At 35.7% G+C, this 24314-nt stretch overlaps 1 protein-coding gene across 1 annotated transcript in view; it reads left to right on the plus strand.

Moving 5' to 3' along the window:
- LOC110377436 (dystrophin, isoforms A/C/F/G/H) overlaps positions 1-24314 on the plus strand; it is a 407988-nt gene that overhangs the window by 317693 nt on the left and 65981 nt on the right. Inside the window, 2 exon segments of the mRNA XM_064040791.1 lie at positions 14943-15115; positions 22562-22706. Of these exon segments, the coding sequence (XP_063896861.1) occupies positions 14943-15115; positions 22562-22706 (318 nt within the window).

Consider the following 24314-nt stretch of genomic DNA (forward strand, 5'->3'; position numbering starts at 1 on the left):
TTTTATTCACAACTTTTGAATGATAACGTTGGTTTGATTGTCATTTTGAGATAAATGATGTTACTGATACTAACCTCGAAATACTCAAATGCTACATAACTTTAAGTCTTAATCAAACATTCTTTGAAACAAATAGAATTTTAGAGCTTGTGTTAAAATCGGGGGTGTTTGAGTGTTCGGCTACTTATGGTGTAGATTGGACCTCGACAGAGTAAAATATAAAAATTAAACTTTTCTTTAATAATATCGCACATTAAGAAAACAGCTACAATAAAACTTATCCAGCTTCAAAGGCTAACATTTTTCATATTTCTCTAAGTCCTAGACAATATTTCCTGCGCGGAGTTTCCACAAATCCTCGGTAGAAAACTAAAAAAAACTTGTAAACAAGAAACAGCGGCCCGCGGCTATGATCTTAATACACTTGGCTAACTCTTTCCACTTCTGTGGCTCGTGGCTCCTTTATTTTTGTTATTATTATAGTAGATTCTTGTAATACCAACTATAAGTAAGGTTTTAATGCTTTTGTTTTTGTGTTCGCTAAAGGTTTTTATGTAACTGGACAAATAATAAAATTACTATGTAGTTAGTTGTGAATAGTTATTGATTAACACTCAAAAGTCTCATTTATAACTTTTTTCCTTAATTTAAGAGCCTTGGTCTCATAGACACAGCTTCTTTCTATTTCTACTATATGCTAATTCTTGTACTTCCTTATGTTACTACTCCTCGGATGACCCCTTGCCCTCTTTCCGTTGATCTTCCCTTCGACAATATATTTGATAAAGTCGTTATAGAGTTTCATCACTATCTTTACTATCACTACTTTAATATCATAACATTTATCCACTGAACTAAATATACGGCAAACTTACCTGCACTAATAATAATATAATAATGCCGGGACACCGACCGAATTAAAAAGCCACAAGCTCCACAATTATAAAAACAAACAACCCCAATCAGACTCAAGATTTCCAGACCCAACGATCCAAATACAGTAACAAGACTTCTTAGCAATTAAATTCGTAGAAAACAATAGCAAGACAAAATGCAAGCCAATTAAAAACTGACTTGGAACAAATCCTTGGAAGAGAGAAATACATAACGCTTACATAGAAGAGGGTAGGCAGGGTACCAGGGTAATTGTTACTGGAACATCGCCAAGACGAACAGACAGACAAACTATGTCTTATTTAACAATTTATTGTAGGCTTTTCTAGTAGTGTAATGGCTCGTTAGTGGCTGAATATGGTATAATTAGTTTTAAGGAAGAAGTAGTGGGTATTTTTCTGCAGTTTTATTTGTTACATATGTCTTTTAGACCTCAAAATAAATGTTGGTTGTCAGTTAAATAAAATTGAAGTATGAAAATTATTTTCTAGTGAAATAAGTTAGTAGGAAAACATTGACGTTAGATCACTTTGGTTGAGATGTCCTAAGTTTGAGACCGAATCGCCGATTATGATCATTTTGGCATTAGTTGTTGCTTAATATAAAAACCTTATGAATAGGTAAACAGATAGTAATTTACATACAATGTTCTCAAACACTTGCATTAAAAAAATATGTATTTACGTACCAGAATAAGTTTATCTGTCCATTTATCCCCAATACCATTGAGCGTGTCCCAGCCTCAGCTAAGACTATTCATCTATACTTATTCGTCCCGTTCATTATCTAAAGCCACAATAAGATATTAATCCCTCGTGAGGATTACACTCGCGAATTTATTTTCTTATAAAGTGGCACTAGACTAACAAAATCTTGGGAAATGTTTTAATTTATTTATGTGGTTCGTAGTTCAATGATACTACATCATGGATGGATTATGTTATTTCTTACTTCGAAGTTGATGGTTTTTATTTTGATGGACTTTAATTTTTATATGTCTTAAAAGGAGATTTAGATATAAAATAATCATGAGGTTTTTATTGGCATACTTAGTAATATATCTCAATAATTGGAATATGTAAATTAATAACTGGAATTGCCTTCTCCAAGCAGATTTGTGCGCTCTTTTCTCCTACATCGTTACGTCCGTTAATTTCAACGATTTCTTGCTAATTGCTGATTTCCTAATTAATCACAAGAGAGTTATTTGATTAATAGGCCTCCGAAGGCGCTGCGAGGGGGTGTAGAGCAGAAAGAGGGGAGGGGTATGATTTAGCGATTTTACTCAAAAGACGCCACTTCAGTTTACATTTTCGGGGACTAATTAATAAGTACGAAAGTGTCAAGTTCGAACGTTAAGAAACTTGCGTTATTTTTAAGAAGAAGTTGTTTTTATTTAAGATTTTTTGGAAAATAGCGGCCGTGGCGGAATTTTACTAGCGTCGTCGGCGCTGTCAAACTTTGGGGATCTTGAAATAAGTTCCTTTTTATTTTCGAAGTTAGTTCTACAACTTATTTAAAACTTATATTTTCGACATCGATAAACCATTGACACATCTCTATGCGTGACGTCACAAGCGATATAAATAATTAATTACATTACATTGGAAGAGAATCCAAAAGCAAAGTCAGACATGCCTCTTCGCTTTTGAATAAACCAGCTCCGAACTCCAATTATGTTAAAAGCTAATTACGTTTAAGTACCCGGTAATTATTGAACAGAAATTCGAGTATCTTTACTGAAGAAGAAAGCAGGTACAAGTGAAAGAAAAAAAGAAAGATCCAATGCAAACCGTGAGATCAAAATACTTAATTCTAATACGTGCAAATATACGGCAAACAACAAGAAAACAGTTAAAGTGAGTGCAAAATAAAACTTTGTCAAAAAATCACGCGTGATATCCAAATGGAAATGGAAAAAGCCAGCTGATACTGGGACGTACGGGGAGTGGAAACTGCAAAGGACTCAAAAGGGCCTCAGGCCACAGGCCAACGCCGGGACATGGCCCGGCCGCCCCCGCAGTGGCCTTGCGGGGGCGAAGAAGCGAGGCCTTACAGATGTTTGGGAGAAGTTCGTTACCAAAGGTGTTTGTTGGGGATGTGGAGGTGATTGGGGTTATAGTGGGGGGCTGAAAGTGGACATTAACAGTTCGGAGTATACGGGTTATAGATATTGTTATAGTAAGCCTGGGTACAGACAGAAGGCCCGGTCCTGCGAGGACGCGAGGTTCATTCATATCAACTTCGTGTTGCTGGCCGAGGTGAAACATTTTGAAAAGGTGAGTTTTTCTATATTTTCACTTTAGGTCCTCATATCAAAGTTAAATAATAATACTAATTAGGTATTCGATTTATTGATTACTAAACAAACTAAAATTAGCAATTAACCGAACAAATACGAGGTAAACACATCGTGAAAATTACAATAACGTAATCAAACATTAATTTCATCCCTTAAAATATTCACTTGCGGCTCACCCTAATTCGTTACCCTCAGCGTAAATTCAACCGTAATCTGTTGGCATAGGGTTGAAATTTAACTGGATGTAGGTTTGACGGTAATTAGATGTAAACCAGGTTCAAAGCATGACACAGTTATGGTGAATGCAGGCGGGTATAACCGGCTAGAACCGGGTAGAACCGGAGGTATTAATTAACTTTGTCCCTAAGAGGCTAGGCGCGATGTTTGTCGACTTTGAAGGGAATGTTGCAATGTCGGATATTACGTAGGTAGGTTTATGGGTTAAATTCAGAGGGGAAGGGTCAAGAGGTTTGTTTTTAACCTAGTTTTTTGAGCCACTTTCATGGCACTCGGCCTATTTATTAAAAAATATATATCGAAATTGCAATGGATTTGTAACCCTAGTGTTTGATAGCTGCTGTCTTATACATTTACTGGTGTTAAATAACTTTTATTTACATAATTTTGTTATTAAAGACATGGATTTTTAGCTACAAGCCATCTAGCTACAAGACGTAAACCATAATTGTCATTTCACCAATTTCGCCATAATTTTCTTTCCTAATCAAAAATATCATCAGGTAGGCAATTTGGTCCGTCATCGAGTTAAGGACAGTTCACACACTGTAAGCAGAGCGTTTAATCTCGTGAACGCAGCGTGGAGCCCGCGGCACGGCTGCGGCACGCCGGCGGCACGCTCGCCACTTGATTGAGATAACGCGATTACTCGCCGCGGACGCTGCGACTAATTTGTCGAGTTGGATCGTCTGAGTTGGTAGCGTAGATTTTTTTGCAGAATTTTATTTTTGTATATTTAGTTAGGTACCATGTTTTTTTGGCCGCAATTCTATATTTTTGCTAAGTGCTCCGCTGTTATGCAAAACTGGTTTCGGTGGTGTTCCAAAATACTCCTATTTAAGCGGTTTCACACATGATTCGGAAAAATTAATCCCCCTATGGATTGCTAAATGTCCATTTTCAGGTTCTAGACAATCTGTGTTACAAACCTTTCCTTTCAATATTCAAGGCAGTACAGTTACATTCTCATTTATTACATTAGTGAGGATTAAAAAAACAATATTTCCTCCTTACAAGTTTACATGAAAATAATTTCCCCTATTTTCATCTCACTGTCTTCTAAACCCTCTCACCTTGAAGCTTTCATACAAAAACAGTTGGTTGTCCCGCCATTAATCACGTCACACTTCTCTATTTAATATGCGAAGTACATAGCTATGACGTCATCGTGTAGTGTGTGTATGTGTGAGTGAGGACCAGAATATGCTCCCTGTGTATTACGTAATATGAAGCTGAGGGTATGTTAGATAATCTTGTAGAAGTCAGAAAGGTTTATGTAGAAAATGATGATGAACTAATGGAACATAAGATGTATTTTGAAAGTCCTACAGGCACTGGACAAGCCGAGTACTGATTAGTAAATAATGAAAAAGTGACAAACGAATCGAAAAATCTTTCATTTGCTACTTAAAATATTCTATCAATCAAAGGAAGAAGACTTTTTTCTCATCCTAAAGAATACAGACATAGTACATTAGTTACTCTAAATAAGCCAATAAGCAAAATAATATTTCCCCAGTCACTTTTACGAGAAATGGCTTCAATAATTCCCTGTAAATAGAATTTATATTCAAGTGTCTGAGTGTCTGGAGTGTCGGTATGCAATAGTAATGGTACGTGCAACCTGAGAGCGACGTGACTGGTTTTATCCGGTTATAGGATTGAGCAGGGATATGCAGAAGTCCATATATATGCACTTTGTTTATAAACCTTATTGATTTTGTCTTACGGTGGATTTCAATAACCTATCTAAATGTGGGTTTCTTACTAAAGATAAGAGTCTAAGATTGCTGTTATAATCAAAATCCTATCATCAAAATTATTGAAATTTGGAGTTGGCATGCTAGTTATTTTCTGAACTATCAAACTTATATAAGTTCTTACGCGTCCTATAAGTTAGATGTTTTTGCTTTTTTTATAACCTAGTTTAGGCACTAACCTTGTACAAAACTCCATTATTTCATATTAGGAACCAAACTCAGGTACACAATTAACAGATTCAGAATCGTGGAACTTCTGTACTCCTTATCTAGTTTTCGCAACCGCCAGCCGGTGCGATCTAGATTAGACCGGATAAAAAGACAGCTGAAGTATTAGTCTCGGTATGTAGGAACAGTTTGTCTGGAAGACGTATTAACTTGTCTATGTGTGGATTATGGAGCTCCATCGAAGATAGATGAGCTAACCAATAACACAGTAAAACACTTTGAAAATATTGAAGTAACGAAGTAATCCAACTCTTTTATCATTTGTGATTCAAATTGTTAAAATGCCTACTTGTGTAGATTCTACTTTTAGGAGAATTGTAGAAGCGCAAAGTGTTAGCTAAAAATTGCTCTATTGTAAACATGCATATACTTCATTGGGGCTATGCTATAACACTGAACATTGACGAGACCATTCTTACCACTTACGAAATAATCAAGTATGTCATTTTTCTACTACCAGCAAAATTATAAGGCACTGAATAAGATCTTGCAAAGATATCCAAGTCAAAACAAAACACGAAACAATAGCAGAAACATTATCCTTCCATCTCGACACTTGGATGTCTGCCCACCCTTACTTAACTAAGCAACAGATAACTTATCCCACTTATCTAACGAAGACGTCACAGTAGCAAGTTTCAGGTGTATCTGGCCCACTTTGCGAGATATTAAGTTTATTCTAAGTTACGTTGGAATTTGCGGCTACCTGTGGAAGATGCTTGTCATATTTAGCGGTTTTATCGTCTCTGTTAAATGTTACTTCATTTTCAACGTCTGTTGTGGTTTTGTTTGTATCTTTAAGTACTTCTATAACTATGTTTTTATTTGTAAGATTCTCTTTGTAACTTCTTCTTGGTCAGTTAGTTTCGTTGACATTGAAAATTCCACAATTAAATCAGTTCTCTTCAGTTGGGTCACTGTACTCTTCCACATCGCCAACCCCAGTTTCCTCTAAAACTGTAATTACTTTAAACTAACACAAAGTTAAACTAGATGTTTAAAAAGAAATTTCAATTCGATGCAATAGGTGAGCTAAGAAAGTTGTAAAACTAACAAAAGCGAACGTTGTAACGAGTGAGCGAGCAAAGAGAGTTAGGGTGGCGCCACATCGCTGAGGGTCGCGATTTTTTATCGGATTCGAATGCATTCGGGTGAGTATAACGTAGAGTGAGTTTAAGATTTCAGCAGCTGTAAAATTGGTCAGCCATTGGAATTAAAGTAACTTCAAAGATATAAAATCTAGATTTAAGAAATGTGTCTTGTCTAATTTGACCGAATAATTATTTCTATTCAGATAAATAATGCTAACAAAATCACTGAAAATCCTAGATCTTTTTCGAATGCATACCAAGTATTTCGAAGTGCATTTCTAGCCAAAAAGCCTGCACATCCAAGTGTGGGGACACCTTAACTGAGCTCCAGTGGAGCGCAACCGCGACGGGTCGTTATCGCAGGTGGCCGGCCCGGTTATATCCGCCTAAATCCGGTTACAACCCGGTTACCAGCCGGGGATTACTCGCTTGATCCGGTTCCCGGTACCACAGTCGTTTGCAACTTGATTTATTCACTTGGCTGTACCAAGTTTTTTTACTAATGTATTTCCCTTTTTCCGATTTTGGATTATGCTTGATGTATGTTTGTATATCTGATGGGGTCTGAAATGTAGGCTATGGGAGATGAAGGCAGCTAAATCATTTGAAATTGGCTCGGCTTAATGATGCTTTGTCTAAACGATTTTGAAGAGACGTGAGTGAAATTTTAACTGCATTAAATCAACTGTGTGGTGAATTTTAATGGATGATATTTCAGCGTGTGTATGTTCTTTAATCAAGTTTTACATAATAAAGTAGTAATTAACTAGCAAGTGGGAGGATCGCACTGTTATGTAATTTTGCGCCTCTTCTTCAATGACTAATCTGACAACAAAAACTTTTACCGTTTTGTGTTTTAGTAGCATTTCCAGTAATAAAACCAAAAATGGCCTCCCATAACTAATTAATCCCAAACCTCACAGCCTAATAATTTCCAAATTAGATTATCCAAATGCATTGCTGTGACAAATATGATTATTACGAGCATAAATTGTACAAACGCTAATTGTTTCAAGCAAAAACTGAACGCCATTTTATCATGTTGTTACCAGTTATAATTGGTTCTAACCGATTTAATCCGGTCGTCATCTTTTTAATTGTTACTAATATGATTATGATTTGCGGAGGATTGTGTTTTTATTTTATTAATGATCTTTTTATTTTACTGGTTTAGATTTTAATTTTCCCTTAGAAATCAACTGAGTCTGAATCATTTCAATAAACATTGTTTTTTTTTTTGTAAATCTTAGCACACCATCTGTGTAGCCTTCCGCTTCCATTTTAATTATAAATAATTTATTGTGCTCTTTGAATATTTATTGCCCATCTTCGTATTTTTTCCGTCATGTTTTTGCAATTTCAATTTAAAAAGACTTTGAATTTCCAAAAATCACCATGGCTAAGACAAGATAATTTATTTTAATTACGGGTTCCTATTCAGATATCAGTCCTTTTTTAATAGGATTTACCGAAAATGACTGCAGCAATTTTTCTTGGGGGAATATTGAACGTTTTCTTTCTCTCTACCAATCCTTGTTCTGTTTTCCCGTCATCAATAATGAAATCCTTAACCTCCCATCAACCACCTGTCGCTTACCCCTAAACCCATGACCAAAATTTTACTATTCAAACCGCGTTTAGATCCTAATCAAACGCAGCCTAATGTGTCCGGTCAATTTGCAACTACTTACACTTGACGCCCGGCTCCACCCGGGTCTGCCCGGGCATCACGGCTTTGTAGAACATTATAATTTGTTCCGGGACATATAAGTACGTGACATTCGTGTTTTGAATAAATCCTCGTTTTAATGTTATCGCTGGGTTTTCTAATTCACATTCGTGCTGAATTTTGGGATGATTCTGTGAGGCCAATTTGATTTATAGTTAAACCCTGTTATCCTGTGTGTTTGAAGGTTTAAGTGGCGGTTGGATGCTTTTAATCTGACCTTGTTTAAATTTTGACGATTGTGAACGTGTTTGTGAATTCAGGTTGAGTAGATTCTTGATTTAGTGGTGTTATGTGCTTAATGTTTCTAACAGCATTCACATTAACGTTTTAATGTTTTCAGCATCCCTTATTAATATGAGATCATACATACCACTGAGCTACGACCTACTAAATACTTTTTCCATGTAGCCAGCTATATCAAGTATGGAAACGATTGCCATGCAACCAGTATTATAATCCCCTTTGCCGTTATAGAGACACATATAGTAAGCTAAGCTATCGTCTGTAGCTACACGACATAACATAAGCTTACCACTAACTACACCATGCAGTGCAAGTACACAGATTTCATTCCCAACTTCACAAACTGTCGTTTGAACAAAGTTTCATGTTGGTCAAGCAATCGTCAACAACTGAACACATTTCCATACAAACTTGTGTATTTATAGTAAGTGTAGTTTAAATGTCATCTGCCTAGTCGTTTTCTCAAGTATGTTCGTTGGATCAGAGTCGTAGCTAGATGTAGCTGAGGACCAGTGTGCCTCGTGGAGCGATTACATATCTGACCTCCACAGCCCAGGTACCTGGACAAACCGATGCTCTCTGCTAAGTCTTGTTGTCCGACTTTCTGGCTTCTGACTACCAGTAAAGACTGCCAAAGAGATTCAAATATCAGGATTCACCAATTTGACGCACCTTACAAAACACGAAAGAACTCATCATGGTCACATTGGTCAGTTAGCCATGAAGCGGCTGCGACAAGGGTTGCTTAACCTCTTGACCGATATACATATATACATGGTTAGATGTTATTTAGTGACAAGCTAAAGTGACGAGTGTAAGAGCCAGTATTAAGTATAAGCTGCCAGTAGGCCGGCGGAGTGTATCAATTTAACGATACGACCCGGCAGGTTAGCGCGCACCTGTGCCTCTCAGAGACTAGGCGCGCGTTTTATGCCTAACTGTAAGATATTGAAGCAATTTATTGTAGTCGTTTGTATTTTTAGTTTTATTTTACCTCTGTATGTGAGAGGAATATTCAAAAGTTATGTGAAGTAGCAAATGTGTTAAGTGAGATAAATTAATAATTAATTATTCACACAATTCTTTTATGTCATTTAAATACAATTCTTTCAATATATATTCCTAAGCAACTATATAAAACAATCTAAGACAATGAAATTAATTAATTTCTGTAGATAATGCTAAAACATTCTTAATATAATAAATTAATAATTCAATCTAACCATAAACCCATTCAAGCGAAACTCTTTATAAAACTGTAACCAAACCAAGAACTTGAGAAAGTTAGCGCGTCTACATAATAATCTTTGTTCATAACAAGCTGAATAAAAGTACTTAAGTAAATCTGGCAGGTAATAAATCTTTGAGGACCAGGTAAGACGGGGAAGACGAATCGCCCCCTATCGGTATAATGAAGTGTTGCAGTATTAAATGTATTAATAAGTAGTAGTAGTAGTAGTGTATCAATAAGCTGTGCCTTTGTACTATCTTTTCTATTTTTCTTCTTCTCTGTATTCTGTGTGTGTGTACATAAATTGTTTAATAAAATAAATAAATAAATGTACCTAAGGGAAACTCATATTTTCTCGACCGTTAGATACAGGCTAAAATTTTATCTGATATTCTTGTAATTGCATATTCATTACGACTTATAAATATGAATTAGGGAAAATGGGAACTTGAGTTTCTTTTAAATTTTTTGGATACTGATGTTTTTCCTATTATAAAGTGAAAGACTATGCGTGAAACTATACATAGCTTGTAAATGGCCCTTAGAAACTAAAAGATCTTTTAAGTTCAAGTTTTCGAAACTTTCCATAAAGCCTTCTGCTTAAAATTGTAAATGTTGTATCTTTTTTAGGATTTAATAGAATTGTCTCATCTTAGAGCTTGTTATTGGAAAGTAAGTTGGTAAATTTCCCCCGGGCATGAAATTTGGAGCGCGGGGACCAAATAAATAATGAGTATAGAGATAAACAGCTTTTTGTCAAAGAGAATTTGTATAAGTACTTCCAATATTTAACGAAGTACTTTAGAGAATAAATTATATAAAAACAGTCCCTTTAAAAATACGGCTTTCAATAAAAATCTTACATATAAGTCACATTACACCATATTGACGTAAAATTGGGCAGATTGTAAATAAATATGAATTGAAATTGGATGCAATTTACTTCACTATTTATTTATTACCTTCTCAATATTTTACTGAAAAAAACTTTAAATTAGCAGCGGCAGACCGACATACGCATAATACATATTGGCAATAAGCTTTCTAAACCTGCATTTTAACATTGCAAAATATTTTGCTACGTGGACACAAAATAATAAGCGACTCAAGTAGCCACATTTCAAGTTACTCGCTGAAGATATTTCATAATATTGTAACAAAGTATCCGAAGTATTGCTATTGCTAAGAGTAATTTTTAAAGAGAATCTTTTATATTGCAAAGGATACTGTCGACAGATTCCGAATATTTACGAAACAAATTCTTGTAATTACAAGCAGGTCAAAGAAGTTATTTCTTTATATTTTGTTCAGGTATTTTTATTAAACTTATAAGTATTTTAGATATAAGTACCACAGTCAACATCCCCCTTACTAAAGGGTTATTACGTATGTCTTTATGACACTGTTTGAAATATTTTTACATATGTGGCAATGTGTGTGTTGTGTACCAAAGCATTTTTTTTAAGTTTTGTTTATTATTAACTTCATAGAAACATAATAAAATAAATCTTTACAAATCACAGCGAGAATTATAAACCGCCCACCGTATCACTATCCAGTTAAACTAACAAACAGTAACAGTCACAGTAAACCGAATTCAATAGCAGAAATCCGGTTAAAAATGTTTAAAATGGCCAAGTTTTTTCAACCGCCACTGTAATCAACGAACAGTTGGACAATACAAACATTTGTACATAACGAATTTTTAATTAATTCTCGATTGAATTTTATTGAATTTTGCTACGTTTTGCGAATGTGAATGATTTAAACCGATTGATATTGAACTGTAACGATTTTAAACGATTGGTAACTGCGAATCTCTTTATGAATGGTATTATCGACAGTTTAATCCGGTTTCCGTGGCTGTATGATTTTATTCCTTTGCTTGATTGTGATGAATTCAAAGTGGTCAATTATTTTGACCTGATGTGTATAACTTATATTTTTTTATTTAGACTTATCTTTGCAATACCATTTAATATTACTCTGAACTGAAGTTCCCATGGATATTTAATTAAGTTTACTTTTAAGTGGAGTTGAAGTCCAAGAGTACTAAATTATAATTGTTTTACGCGTTCAGTAATAAAATAAGGCATCATAATTGCGTGAAGGGTCGTAACTTAGTTTTAAGAAGTTAGTTCAGTTTGTTCGTGAACTCCCGCAGGGGACAAACGCCGGTTCCCATACTTCGTTTGTATAGCAAAGGGTGGATGATCTTTGAATCAAAATAGAGATTTATAGAAAGGAAAAAGAAAGAAACCACTTCATCATTGTAGACATTTGAAGATAGAACTTTCTATGTAGGTGTTATAATGTGTACAAATTTTTCATTTAAATTTTAAATTAAGTTTATTTAGGTAGAGTTTTTTGGGCAAATATACTAGGCACATGATTTCCAACATTTAGATTTTATTTTCTACTTTAACCCCATCTACCTGTCTGAATACAAAACCCAATTTTCTTCCTTGCTTTGCATGACAAGCAACATTACTTATCCCTTTCAGCTGATTTGAACCCTATCGATTATCCCTACGTGGAAATAACAAAGGCGAATCATAGCATTAGGCCGCCCTTATTATAATAAACCCTTGATATTGTATTATATTATAAGGGCTGCGCGTGAGGCGGCGATAGCTTGAGTAAACAACATCAATATTGCTGGGGTTGTCGTCGCTAGGGATGGGAAGAGAGGACGTTATAGTATCGATGTTTCGATATAATTGGTGTAGTGTGTTACTATTTTTGAGTGTCACTGTTTTACTGAAAATGTATGATAGTATAGTAAGTGTGCGGACTTACTAACTGAAAACTTTATTGAAATACAGGTTCGTTTTAAGATGGTGGTTGAGGTAAATTACAGCAGAGAGAAGGTATGGTAAATGTGGGGGTTTTATTTGTGCATTTTATATTTATAACGTAAAATGCGTGTATAACATTTTATTAGATATACATTTTAATAATTTATTTCCAAATGGATAACCGAGTACATGGTAGTTTGAGATTTGATTCCTGGTATGTTCTAAATAAGTGACTATCGATAGAATTATTATCGACAGATTCAATCACTACGCTATCGTGCTCGGGTCAGCCACTATGTAAGCTGTGTGCATAGTCCTCCATGTCGCTTATTAGTACAACCTTCCTCATATGGTACACGTTCAGTAATTAGAAGTGCCAAAATATATACAAGAGATATTCTGAAAATTGTTAACACAGCGCATGCAGATGAACTATTAAAGAAAGAATTCAGGAAACTATTAAACTTTTAATCAAGTGTTTATGTCTAAAAATCGGCACATTAGCTAGCAGTAGCTTCCCTACCAGTCATTTTAAACCTTCAAGCTGTTATTTAATGTTGTAGTAGCTCAATTTTTTTGTCCGTAAGTGTAAAGTATATAAACACCCTTTTTTGGTAACACACTATTAATTGACCGCATAATCCATTGTTCTAATACAAGCACACATTCCCCGACTCCCAAATCCTTCAATCCGTCAATAGTACAGGGAGTAAGCAGTGTTTGTGTTACAAGTTACACGGCGATCAGTTATTCATGAGTTAACTAACTGCCGGTCAATAATTAAACTTGTTGTTTGATCCGGCCCGGGTAAACAGTTTGTGGTTTACGTATTACTGGCTAAACTTGTTCGAACAATGGGGATTTTGTGTGTGGATGTAGTTATTTTTATCTTGGTTTGTGAATGTAGAAGTTCGTCATCATCTTTCGTAGTTTTCTTTTGTTAAATTCTTGGCTTTAGATTATTTTCTAGGTGCATATAATACTGCAGTAATCAATACATTTTGATTAAATCGCATTTAATCTTGCAATATTTTTATCCTAAAAATCAAAAGCCAAAAGTCACTTCATCGTAACCTAAAGCCGAAAACAAACGAGCGACTAGTCGCAAAACCCACAGCAATAAGTGTCGACAATTTGGTCGCAGTGCTAAGCGACAGCGATGGTAAAGCCGCACAAATAGACCACTTATATCTGCTGTGGGAGCTACTTTAACTGAATCTCTTTACTACAGGAGCTGGAATGCTAGGCGATGCTATAGCTATAAACTATCGTACCATGAGGCTGCCTGTCCACCGGAGTGGAGCTAGGCTGCGGAGTGGAGAAACTGAGAAATATTAACCAATTGGATTGAGGAGCGGAGATTTTGTGCAATCCTATTGGTTAATATTTCTCAGTTTCTCCACTCCGCAGCCTAGCTCCGCTCCGGTGGACAGGTAGCCTGATTGTGAGCTATTTAAAAAACAAGCTATATTTTCACCGTCTTTAAGTATTCCTGGTGGCTTTTAATTTTTTATCGCTGAAAGATACCCAAGAAATTATATACGACGAATAAGATTCAAATACGGTTGAAATAGGATAAGATAAAATTCAGTACAGGCAAGAAAAATGTGATGTTAAGTAGGCATGACTTTTAATGGATTTGGAAGCTATCTAGAATGGGTAAGGCGAAGGCTATGAATATCTAAAAAAGAAATTCATAAAGTCCTAACAAAACACAGCTCCTGTCCAATCCTAAAATAAAGTACCAGCATTGTTCGCCTCGCTTTCACGTAGGACGAGACCTAGGCTATGACATATCTGTGTTTTTATGAAATCACAGCATGAATAAAACATGGCATAGCATTACTGCGGCGTAGCTTCAGTAATAGGACTCTGTTCGTTTTGTTACAATGCGGGTGAAAAGAAAATATCACCGCTCTGTACTACAAGTTCATTATGAAAATGGACTTTTCTATTTGATATTTCTGTTCGATTGGTTTGTTCTTGTGGCTATTGGTGGGTGATTTTTAATGTTAAGTGAGTGGATGGAGCTGTTTATGCACACGGCAATTTGTAACTACCTATTGTGTTTTTGTAATAATTTGGAATTCAATCAATATGCATTGCATTGTTGGCATTTTACGTTCTAATGCGGTTGTACCTAAGCTAAAAGCATCCGACTTAGGACACTTTTTTGGTGCTTAAGTCAATCCTTATTTTTGTAGGTAAAAGATATTCTAGCTAAACATTATTAGAGCGTCCTTTCCTACTCCGCATCTGACTCGGCTATGGACCGATGATATTATGCATTCTTGTGTGTCAGCAGTTAGAATTGGCAGCAGTCTTCCAAAACATACCTTAAATTGACACCGAAAAATTCCGAATACCACCCCTTCTACGCTCATCAAAACTGCTACAAAACCACTAACCAATCTCCATCATTGTTGCAGGACCTTCAATCAGAGATCGAGACACACCGCGATGTGTACGCGTCGCTCACGGGGACAGGACGCCGACTCCTCGGCTCCCTGTCCTCGCAGGAGGATGCCGTCATGCTGCAGAGGAGGCTCGATGAGATGAACCAGAGATGGCATCATCTCAAGTCCAAGAGTATGGCTATCAGGTTAGTACAGTGAGATATTTTTCTTTGTAAACTGGCTCGTAAGATTAATCATTGAAAAAAGCGGTTTGCAGTATAGATAGATACCAAAGACGGCTAAGATTACTCATTGATTCAAAGGCGCCCTTAAGTATTGATAGATAGAAACATAAATAACCCTCGGTGTAGAAGGATCCCCTGCCTATCTATACAATATTATAAAGCCAAAAAGTTAGTTTGTCTGTTTGCTTGACCTCCCGGATCTCATGAACTACTGGTCCGATTGAATTATTTAAAATTTTATCAATATTAGATATCCCATTTATCAAGGCACGCTAAACCGGTAGAAGCCAGTGTTCTTATATTATTTATTGGGTACTGATTACCAGCACTAATAAAAATGAGAAAACATGAATATGATAGGGTTGTAGATAAAATGTCACCAGTTAATAACGTTAAGAAATACAACAAATCAGTGAAAACCAGTACAATCGTTTATTTTATACAAAGAAAAACTCGTGTCAAACAATCGCACAGTTTCGCGCCCAACGGCAATCTGTCATTCATGTATGACGTTTAAAAATGTTTGTTTGGAAACGTTCCGAGTTCCAACGTAATGAAAAACTGAGGTTTAAACATAACAAATAGCTTTCAGTTTTAAACGGTTGCTTCTTTGTGCTTCGTAGTTCAATATTTTAACTAACCGTCCATATTTATTTTGATTTAAAAATACTGAGTAACTTAAGAGTTATTAAAGACACCGTCGTACCACAAAAACGTTTAAGCGTCTGTTGCACACTTTTCAAAAAAATGATAGATTATGTCGTTGAAATAAGGTCTGTTTTGCAGTCACCTCTTATTAGACAAGTGTTCAACAGATGTTTAACATTTTGTAGTAGGTAAGGCTGTGACAATTTAACAACATACAAACCACAAAACACCGTAACTCCCAATACGCAACCTCTGAAATTATACTGATCATACGCCACGCCACGCCACGCCACGGAGATCCTAAAACAATCAATATATCGTGTAAGCCAATAACAGGCCGTTACCGGAGGCAATCGGCACTGCAACCGTCGCACGACTGGTTGCTAAATCAATTACGTCACTGGTTTCTCGTCTTAATTGCTATTAATGTGCCGAATTGCGCATATGCTGTGACAGTTGCTAGTACGTGTAGTTGGATGAACAGTCTTGATCGTTTTTTTGACAAAAGAGATTAAAGCATTATTAGAGTAGAAGAGAAGTCTCAAACAGATATCGATAGTTCAATTGTTAGTTAAAATATTAAACAGTTGGGCAAACTTAATTTGAAATGCTTTTGCCGTTAATGAGGTTTCACTGTATTTCCAAAATAAAACTTTGTGCTGCACTAAAATAATGTAACACCTTCGGATTTAAATAAATACACCTCTAAAATTCGAACCACAAAAGCCAACAAAGTTAAAAATGGAATATGCATTTATGTGCAAGCCATTTGCCATAGAAAGTTCTCAAACTACCCGCAACCTTCCAAACTAAAAGTAGAAAATGGAACTCATTTTGCTGGACCAGGAATTAATTTGCAAAGTGTCACAACATCGCGCTGCGTCGATGGAGAGGGGAGTTTACAACTCTTCAACCCCCCCTCAACAAATTGTATACACTTACTGCTGAAGGTTTTTGATAGGAAATATATTGGAGAGCTAATTCTATTTGGGATAGATCGATCTTCGGATAAGCTTTGTGGCGGGGGGTATTAAGCAATTATTTGCTTACTTATTTTGTAAATTGGTTTTAGGGTTGGTAGCAGACAGTTCTATAAAAATTTAATCATCCGGCTTATCGTTTTCATTATTAGGAAATCCGATGGCCAGATGGTAGCCGGGAAGTATTGAAAATACATTGAATACTCATTCTAAATATAACACTAGCTGTTCCACTCAATTTCACCCGTGTGCTGAGAAAACTTCTTCCCGTACCCGGATCAAACGTATCCATATTCAGAGCAGATAGTGTAGCTTCCTAACTGTGAAAGAATTATTAAAATCGGTTCAGTAGTTCCGTAGCCTAATCGATTGAAACAAAAAAGCAATTAAATGTTTCTTATTTATATATTAGTTTATATAAAAAAGTACTTTAAAACTTTCATACTAAGACTCGAAAGCTTAAAATTAACCCTGAAACTGCGCTCGCACGTGGAACGTTAAAAAGTTGAACGTATTTACAGACGATGAACAAAAACAGGCCATTAAGTATTATTTATGGTGTTGACAAACATGGCGACTACCACGTGGGTAATGCGGGAAATATGGCGTTTTATAAGTATGAATGATGGGGTTTTATATTACCTGATTAAATGCGTAGTTTAATTTGATTAGATGGAAGGATAAAAATAGATATTCAATAATTATATTTATAATTTTATAAAAATATCATAAAATTATTATTTCGTCTCATAAATCCATACTTATATAAATTCAAAATAGATGCGATAGTAGCTCAACCGATTTATTTGATATTCATTACCCAGATAGCCTAAGAGCTTAAGACAATTTTTATCCGGATGCGGGAAGTAGAGTCTGTATGATGCGGTAAGAACTGCTGGGAACAGCTAATATGTTTAATATTTCAATAAAAATTCGAATACAAAACTATTCATTTCAATTAAAACCGAAGTTCTACAAATGCGTCTATTACATCAATCAAAACATTTAGGCCAATCTTTTAAACTAAAACCATTCTTTCCTTTTCCGATATTAAAACTATTAATATTGCTCTCTCTAGCGCTAAAAGGGTTGACGGGACTCACTGTTGTCAATTAACACAAAATTAGATATTCACTTTGTCGAAGGAATTTATGAACTAAAAGTTACTTTCAGAGTATTATTTTAAGAGGTACCTTTCTTTTGAGAAAGGTAGGCGTTCTCAAAATATCTATTATTGTATAAAGGGACACTGTTATAGATATTATCAAGCAGTAATTGAGTTTGGTGCTTGTGGCGATGATAATATAATTTATAGTAAAAGGATATTGAAGGCAAGATGAAGTGTTTTAGGAAGACCTATCAGATTGGTTCTTGTTTACGATCAGAGATTACAACTGGTGCACGGAAATAATAAGCAATAGACTCACAAGTATCAAGTTGTTATGGTCACTCTATAAATAAAGTGCGGTTGGACACAACTGTCTCTTTTACGAGTACATAGAATAAAATAGTGCTAGGATTGACTGAAAATGCAATTTTAACTGGAGAAGTTTATTATTCATTTTTAGTTGGGTTCAGAAAGTAATATGGTTGATTAAACATTCTAAACTCATAGTACGGTTAATGAAAAAGGCACCTACGTTAAATGAACGATATCCAATTAAATGAGAAGTGCAAACAAGTAGATTTATTTGCAAACGGTACCGATCGCTGGCTCCATAAATAATCCTTCGGTAAAAAATTAAATTTTCGCCTGTGTAACGGTCATTCGTAATAAAGGCGGCCATTTTATGTGTTGGGCCAGGAAAACAGCGTGCAGGTGAATTTTATTAAAGTGGGGAAAACTCACAAAACATGAATTCTAATTAAAAGTTAAACTTAATTGGCCCCGAACAACTTAAGACTGTGTTATAATGCCTTTGATATGACATAAACTTTTCTATGTGATTCAAAGAGTATACTGAAAATTGCTTATCATGTCAAAAAGTTACCTACTAAGAATCTATGTTGTGGGTATAATATAATATGGACATTAAGTTGGAAAAATCTCGGAGCGTTTTTCCTCTCGCGCTTCTAGTGGCCCCACCGATCAGTGAATTAATCATTCAAACTTAACGACGTGTAATAAATCTGAAGTTTCCCCGTCGGGGAATCGAACCGTCGACTGTTCGTACTCAATTATGATGTGCCATCTATGTAAATTATATTTGCTTTTGTTTAGCTGTGTTTTCATGTTAATTCGATCGTATTTTTCTGCTTTGGTAGAAGGGTAGCTAAATGAAAAGCTTTTTATAGAATGGATTAAATATCGGCGGGTATACACCTACGATTAACATATCAAACGCCATTTGCGATAAAACAGAATTTCATATTAAAAATAGAACTCTACTCAGCAGGGAAGGAGGTTTTTTTGCATTGATAAAACCTGTATAAAAATACTTTAAGCTTACATTTATTCGCTGAAAAGTTGTACCTTTTACGCAGTGTGTGCGGTGACAGTTATATTTTGATAGTAAAGTTGTATAATAATAATAACTTGGTTATGTTATTATGTGAGGGAAACCGTAAAAAGGCGATAAAGTGATATAAACAGGTATATAACAGACTTTTATGTCACTAAACACCTACTGCTTATATGACACACATGCAGATTCTCTTTTATTGAGCTTGGGGTGGGGTCACATTGTGAGCGATTAGCGGGTTAATGGAAAAACCTAACTTGCTATTTTGACAAATAATTGAGTACTTTAGTATACTGTTCGAACGATCAGAGATCTTATGCTGAAAATTAAAATAGATTAGAATAGAATAGCATATATTTCTTAGTATATGGTAAATGGTAATTACATTCAGGTCTGAATATAAAACAGTTTCACATATACTACGGTTGCCGGTGTAGAAATATTTATTTATTTATTTATTTAACTTTATGCAATCTTACAATTACAAATATTCAAATGAATTTAAAAACAAAAAGCTATAAATTAACTATTAAACTACTATACTATAATTATTGCATTCAACTGCATTACTCCAACGTTTTTACCCGTATTTTATAGGAAACGGTTTTAAACTCATCGATTGCCTTATGTACTACAGGATGTTTTTTCATGATGCATAAAACCCATTTCTTCGTCCCAATTACGAGTCCACAGCAATTTTACAGCCAATCGGGATAGGAATCGAACCTGCTTTATAGTTCCTACCGCACAGTACTGTGGCACTTTTATCTGCACTATCGCATGTAAAGTGGGCCATAAAGTCGGCGATACAGGCTGCGCAGAGAGCAGTCACTTTAATAGCTGAATTCTTATGGTAGGGCGTTTTATGGGACATTATTGTGACTTTCAAATGCGAGATTGTCATCTCAATCTGCATGTTTAGGATAAAGTTGATCGATATATGAATAATTCTTGAATTTACTTACAAAAGTAATGTAATGTGAAACCCTTTTCTTCCATGATCGTACCACGAACATACCAAAACTCAGTATCGTTTCACTAGTTACAACAACATTCTATGCTCTGTACTATAGTACCTACTGAATACGTCTATCTATCCCAAATCTACTCTAAAATGTACACATATTAGACAACAACCTCATAACTCATGCAAAACGATAATCTTATCAAAAATTAACCATGTAATGTAAATAGTCCCGGCCCGCTGTAAGCCGCTCGGTTGGTTAAACCTTCGGTCGGTTCATGTAGAACTTATGTCCTGTGGTCGGTACACAGGTGAGCTCTGCGGTCATCCGCCCTTTGTGTGGCCCCCCTGTCCTGTTTGTATCACTTTGCTGTCAAACTTTAGGGATTATGAAAGGATTCTATGGTGCTATGAAATGGCTTGCTTTGCGTTTAGCTCTTTAGTTTTATGTTATTAAATTAGTAGAATAAATAGTGTGGTGAATGCAGAAAATGTTTGTAAATTTTCTTAAGATAGGCATTGAGTAGTTGTGGTGGAATATTATTTTACAAAGAACTTTTCATTTAGCTATGTATGGCTTTTAACACATTAACACAACACAATAGTACAACACATTATTAATACAATGATGCCTTAAAAGTTACATACTTACTCGCATGTGCATTTAGCGAGAAAATCTCAACACAAAATGCTCGCTTGTCAGAGTTTTATCAAATCCGCCTGACAGCCTCTGACATGGAATTGTAACAATGACTGCTGTAAACGCAGCAGCCGGGGTTGACGGCTTAACGTACCCTCGTACGAGGTTGTATACTGACAACTACCTGACTAAATGTGTACTTCTCTCTCCTATAACATATTTAAGTTATGTGATAGTATACTGATGGCAAAATGAGTTTGTTTCTTAATCACGCTTTCGTGGTTAACCCAACTGAAATTTGAAAAAAGAAGAATTAAAGATAAATGTGAGTGAAACCACAAATATGATATACTTTCATATAAAGGTTTTTTTTTATGTTTAAGTAGTTACGCTGTCGGCTGTATGGGACTGAAATAAATAAACACCCTGAGTCGTTAAGCAAGCTACCTTTTATCCAGATTGTAAGACATAGACGCGAGCGAAACCGCGGCAAACATATAGTGAGGTTAAACCGTCTGTTGAATTGCATCTGCTTTCCATAACCATGTACAACTTAACTGACATAATTAGTTCTAGCAACACTAAGCATAGTAACATCGTTTACATATCACTTGTCGGCAAGTTGATTATCGCCTTTGTGCTAGTTGAATATAATATAACTAAACACAATGTATGTCGGTCTGTTACAAAGCAATGTTCAATCAATCATGTTTGCATTGAATATAATTCGGTATTTCTAGCAAAACTTAGTTCATCGTGTTTCGGGGATTAAATAAAAGTTCCGTGAAAGCTCTTGTGTATTAGTAGGGATGTGCCGCAGGTGGGTGTCGATAAATTATTTTAAAAATAAAATATAAATATTTTCGGTATTATATAGCAAACAAAACGTTAAATAGATGTTGTTCAGCTAATCATCATTATCTCCCGAGCCTGTTCCCAATTATGTTGGGGTCGGCTTCCAGTCTAACCGGATTCAGCTGAGTACTGGACCCAGCGCTTTACAAGTTCATCCAATCAAAAATACAAATCGTTATAAAGAAGTTTTATTAATTACAATATGTATTTTCATTCTTAGAAAACACTTTTCATAAATCTAACCAATTCCCAGTTTTGGCTCACAATAGAGATAATCTAACATCGATACTGCACTCCCAGCCCTACTGTTATCCAAAATCTCTTCGGTATCACTCGAGTCCGGGCAACGCGGCCAAATTTCAACAATTGTACTTCCTTTTGTGCCCCGGCCAAGTTTTTGAGTTATAGCCTGGCTCCCTGCTTACCTCGCTGTCCTTTATACGGCTTCATTTTATTGGGGATTAGCTTTATAGCGATCTTGCGGAATGGGGATTACAATGAAATGTTCAAGACGCTTGGATTCTAATTACTGCTCTCGATTTGCTCTGGAATTTGAATGTGAAGCCTTTTTTGTGTAAGACTCATTTAAATCTCTTCTTAACATAAGAGGAAGGTCTTAAAATTTCAGTAAAGTCATCATCGTCATATTTATCCAACAATGTGCTAAATAACAGTGCTGAGCACTGATCGATTTTAGAGAGTTTTATTTAAAGGGCCTTAGAGACTAGGACACATCATTATCTTACAGGTGAATAGCTGATACTCATTCGAGTAACCTGCACCTTCTCTATTTCCACTTCTATTTTATTTTTCCACCTCTTGCCCTATTCTAACATCCCCTTCTCTCATTCTCCACAGGAACCGCTTGGAGAGCAACGCAGAGCACTGGTCAGCTCTGCTCCTCTCTCTGCGGGAGCTCACCGAGTGGGTTATCAGGAAGGAGACGGAGCTCAACGCCCTCGCTCCACCCAGGGGCGACCTGCCTGCACTACTTAAACAACAGGTATGAAGTAAAGCTTTGAATTTTATGCTGGATATTCTGGTTCCTATAAACAAGAGATGACTATTTTTGCGATATAGAGCCTTTCGATACAGACAAGGAGCTAAAACCATACTATTGTAGTGAGATGGGTGATTTTTCTTTTTAGGCACTTTCTTTTTTGATGAATTAATCAACTTAGGCTCTCGTAATCTTCGTTTGGACTTCTTCTACCTAATTTCCAACACAAGCAACCCGGAAAGACTTCATACTATTAGTGACAAAAATATAGTCGAAATAATATCCTGCTAGATAAATGAAAGTATAATTTAACGAGCTATAGATATAGGCAGTTCTGGTGCTCAACGTGCAAAACGACGCCATTTTGGTCACAGTTCCACCACAAAATGGCGGACGGAGCAATTCGGTCAAGAGTAATTGTTTGGAGCCGGCAACTTGTTCGAAATTGCTTTAAGAGCTACTAGTAATAAACTCAGGAATACTGGATACTAAATTGTTCAGTGTGTTTGTTTTTATTACCACTGAAGCATCTGTTGGTATTTAGTTAGCTTTCGAACAAAGGTGGACTGCAATTTACGTTATTGACAATTATATGAATGCAATGTTCTTACAAGAGTACCTAAATGAGAAAGTCTTGAACTGAATTCTATTTAGTCTTTTTTTATTTGCCCAAGCATCTCAATCAGCTTTAAGATAGATCACATTTTAAAATGAACTAAATTGAGCATAAGATACAAAAAGGTGTTAAAGCTTAAATTATTGAACACCATAAAGTAGAAACCAATCCAATTAGCGATAATGGATGTGCAAACATGGAACAATGTCACAAATCGGCGCAAGAGTCAACTGTTTATACGCAACGATAAACAATTTGACCAACACTGAGCCATGGATCGAGGGAAAACCACACCATGGCGTCATTTTGTGTGAAGACACAAAAGCCAGAGAATTCAGAAGGGAAAGTCTGTGTTAGTTTGTATGAAAAGAGTTTCATCTTCGTATGATAAAATAGTTGAACGATCCAACATCAATATAAGAAACTTCTCGCTGTTACTGCTCTTGAAGATTAACTTGTTAGTAACAGAATTAGAACGAAGAACTAATTGGTGCATTAGAAGTCCAAGGAAGATATAAAAGGAAACTCAACAGTCTATTTTCTTCCTTTTGGAAGTCCTTCAGCAGTATAATAAGACTAATTACAAACAGTACTTCTGTATGAACTTACTCAGTGATGTGAAGCAACAAAATGGCTGAGCTTAGTGGCGGGAACGTGTGGAATGTTAACAAGCGTTTAAGGGTACGGGTAATCGGCCCTAATCGAATTTTGTGGCTAATGTTCGGGAAATATGGGCTTTGGGAAGATATTTTATTAAACTAACAATGTTTTAGGAATCCCCAATGTTTGGCAACTATTCCTTAATACCTTGTACGGTTTTAGGAAGTAGGTTTTGAAGTGGTTTAAATATTTTGAAAGTTCATCTCTGTGGTCACAGCTTTAATATGGCATTTTATGTACCTGGCCCAAACATTGTCAACCCTGGTCCAAAAATTGGATGCTAAAAGCATGGGGACAGCTATAACATGCATCATAGCTTTTTGTAATTTCACATA

Source organism: Helicoverpa armigera, chromosome 23, assembly GCF_030705265.1.
Source record: "Helicoverpa armigera isolate CAAS_96S chromosome 23, ASM3070526v1, whole genome shotgun sequence".
Taxonomy (NCBI): Eukaryota; Metazoa; Arthropoda; class Insecta; order Lepidoptera; family Noctuidae; genus Helicoverpa; species Helicoverpa armigera.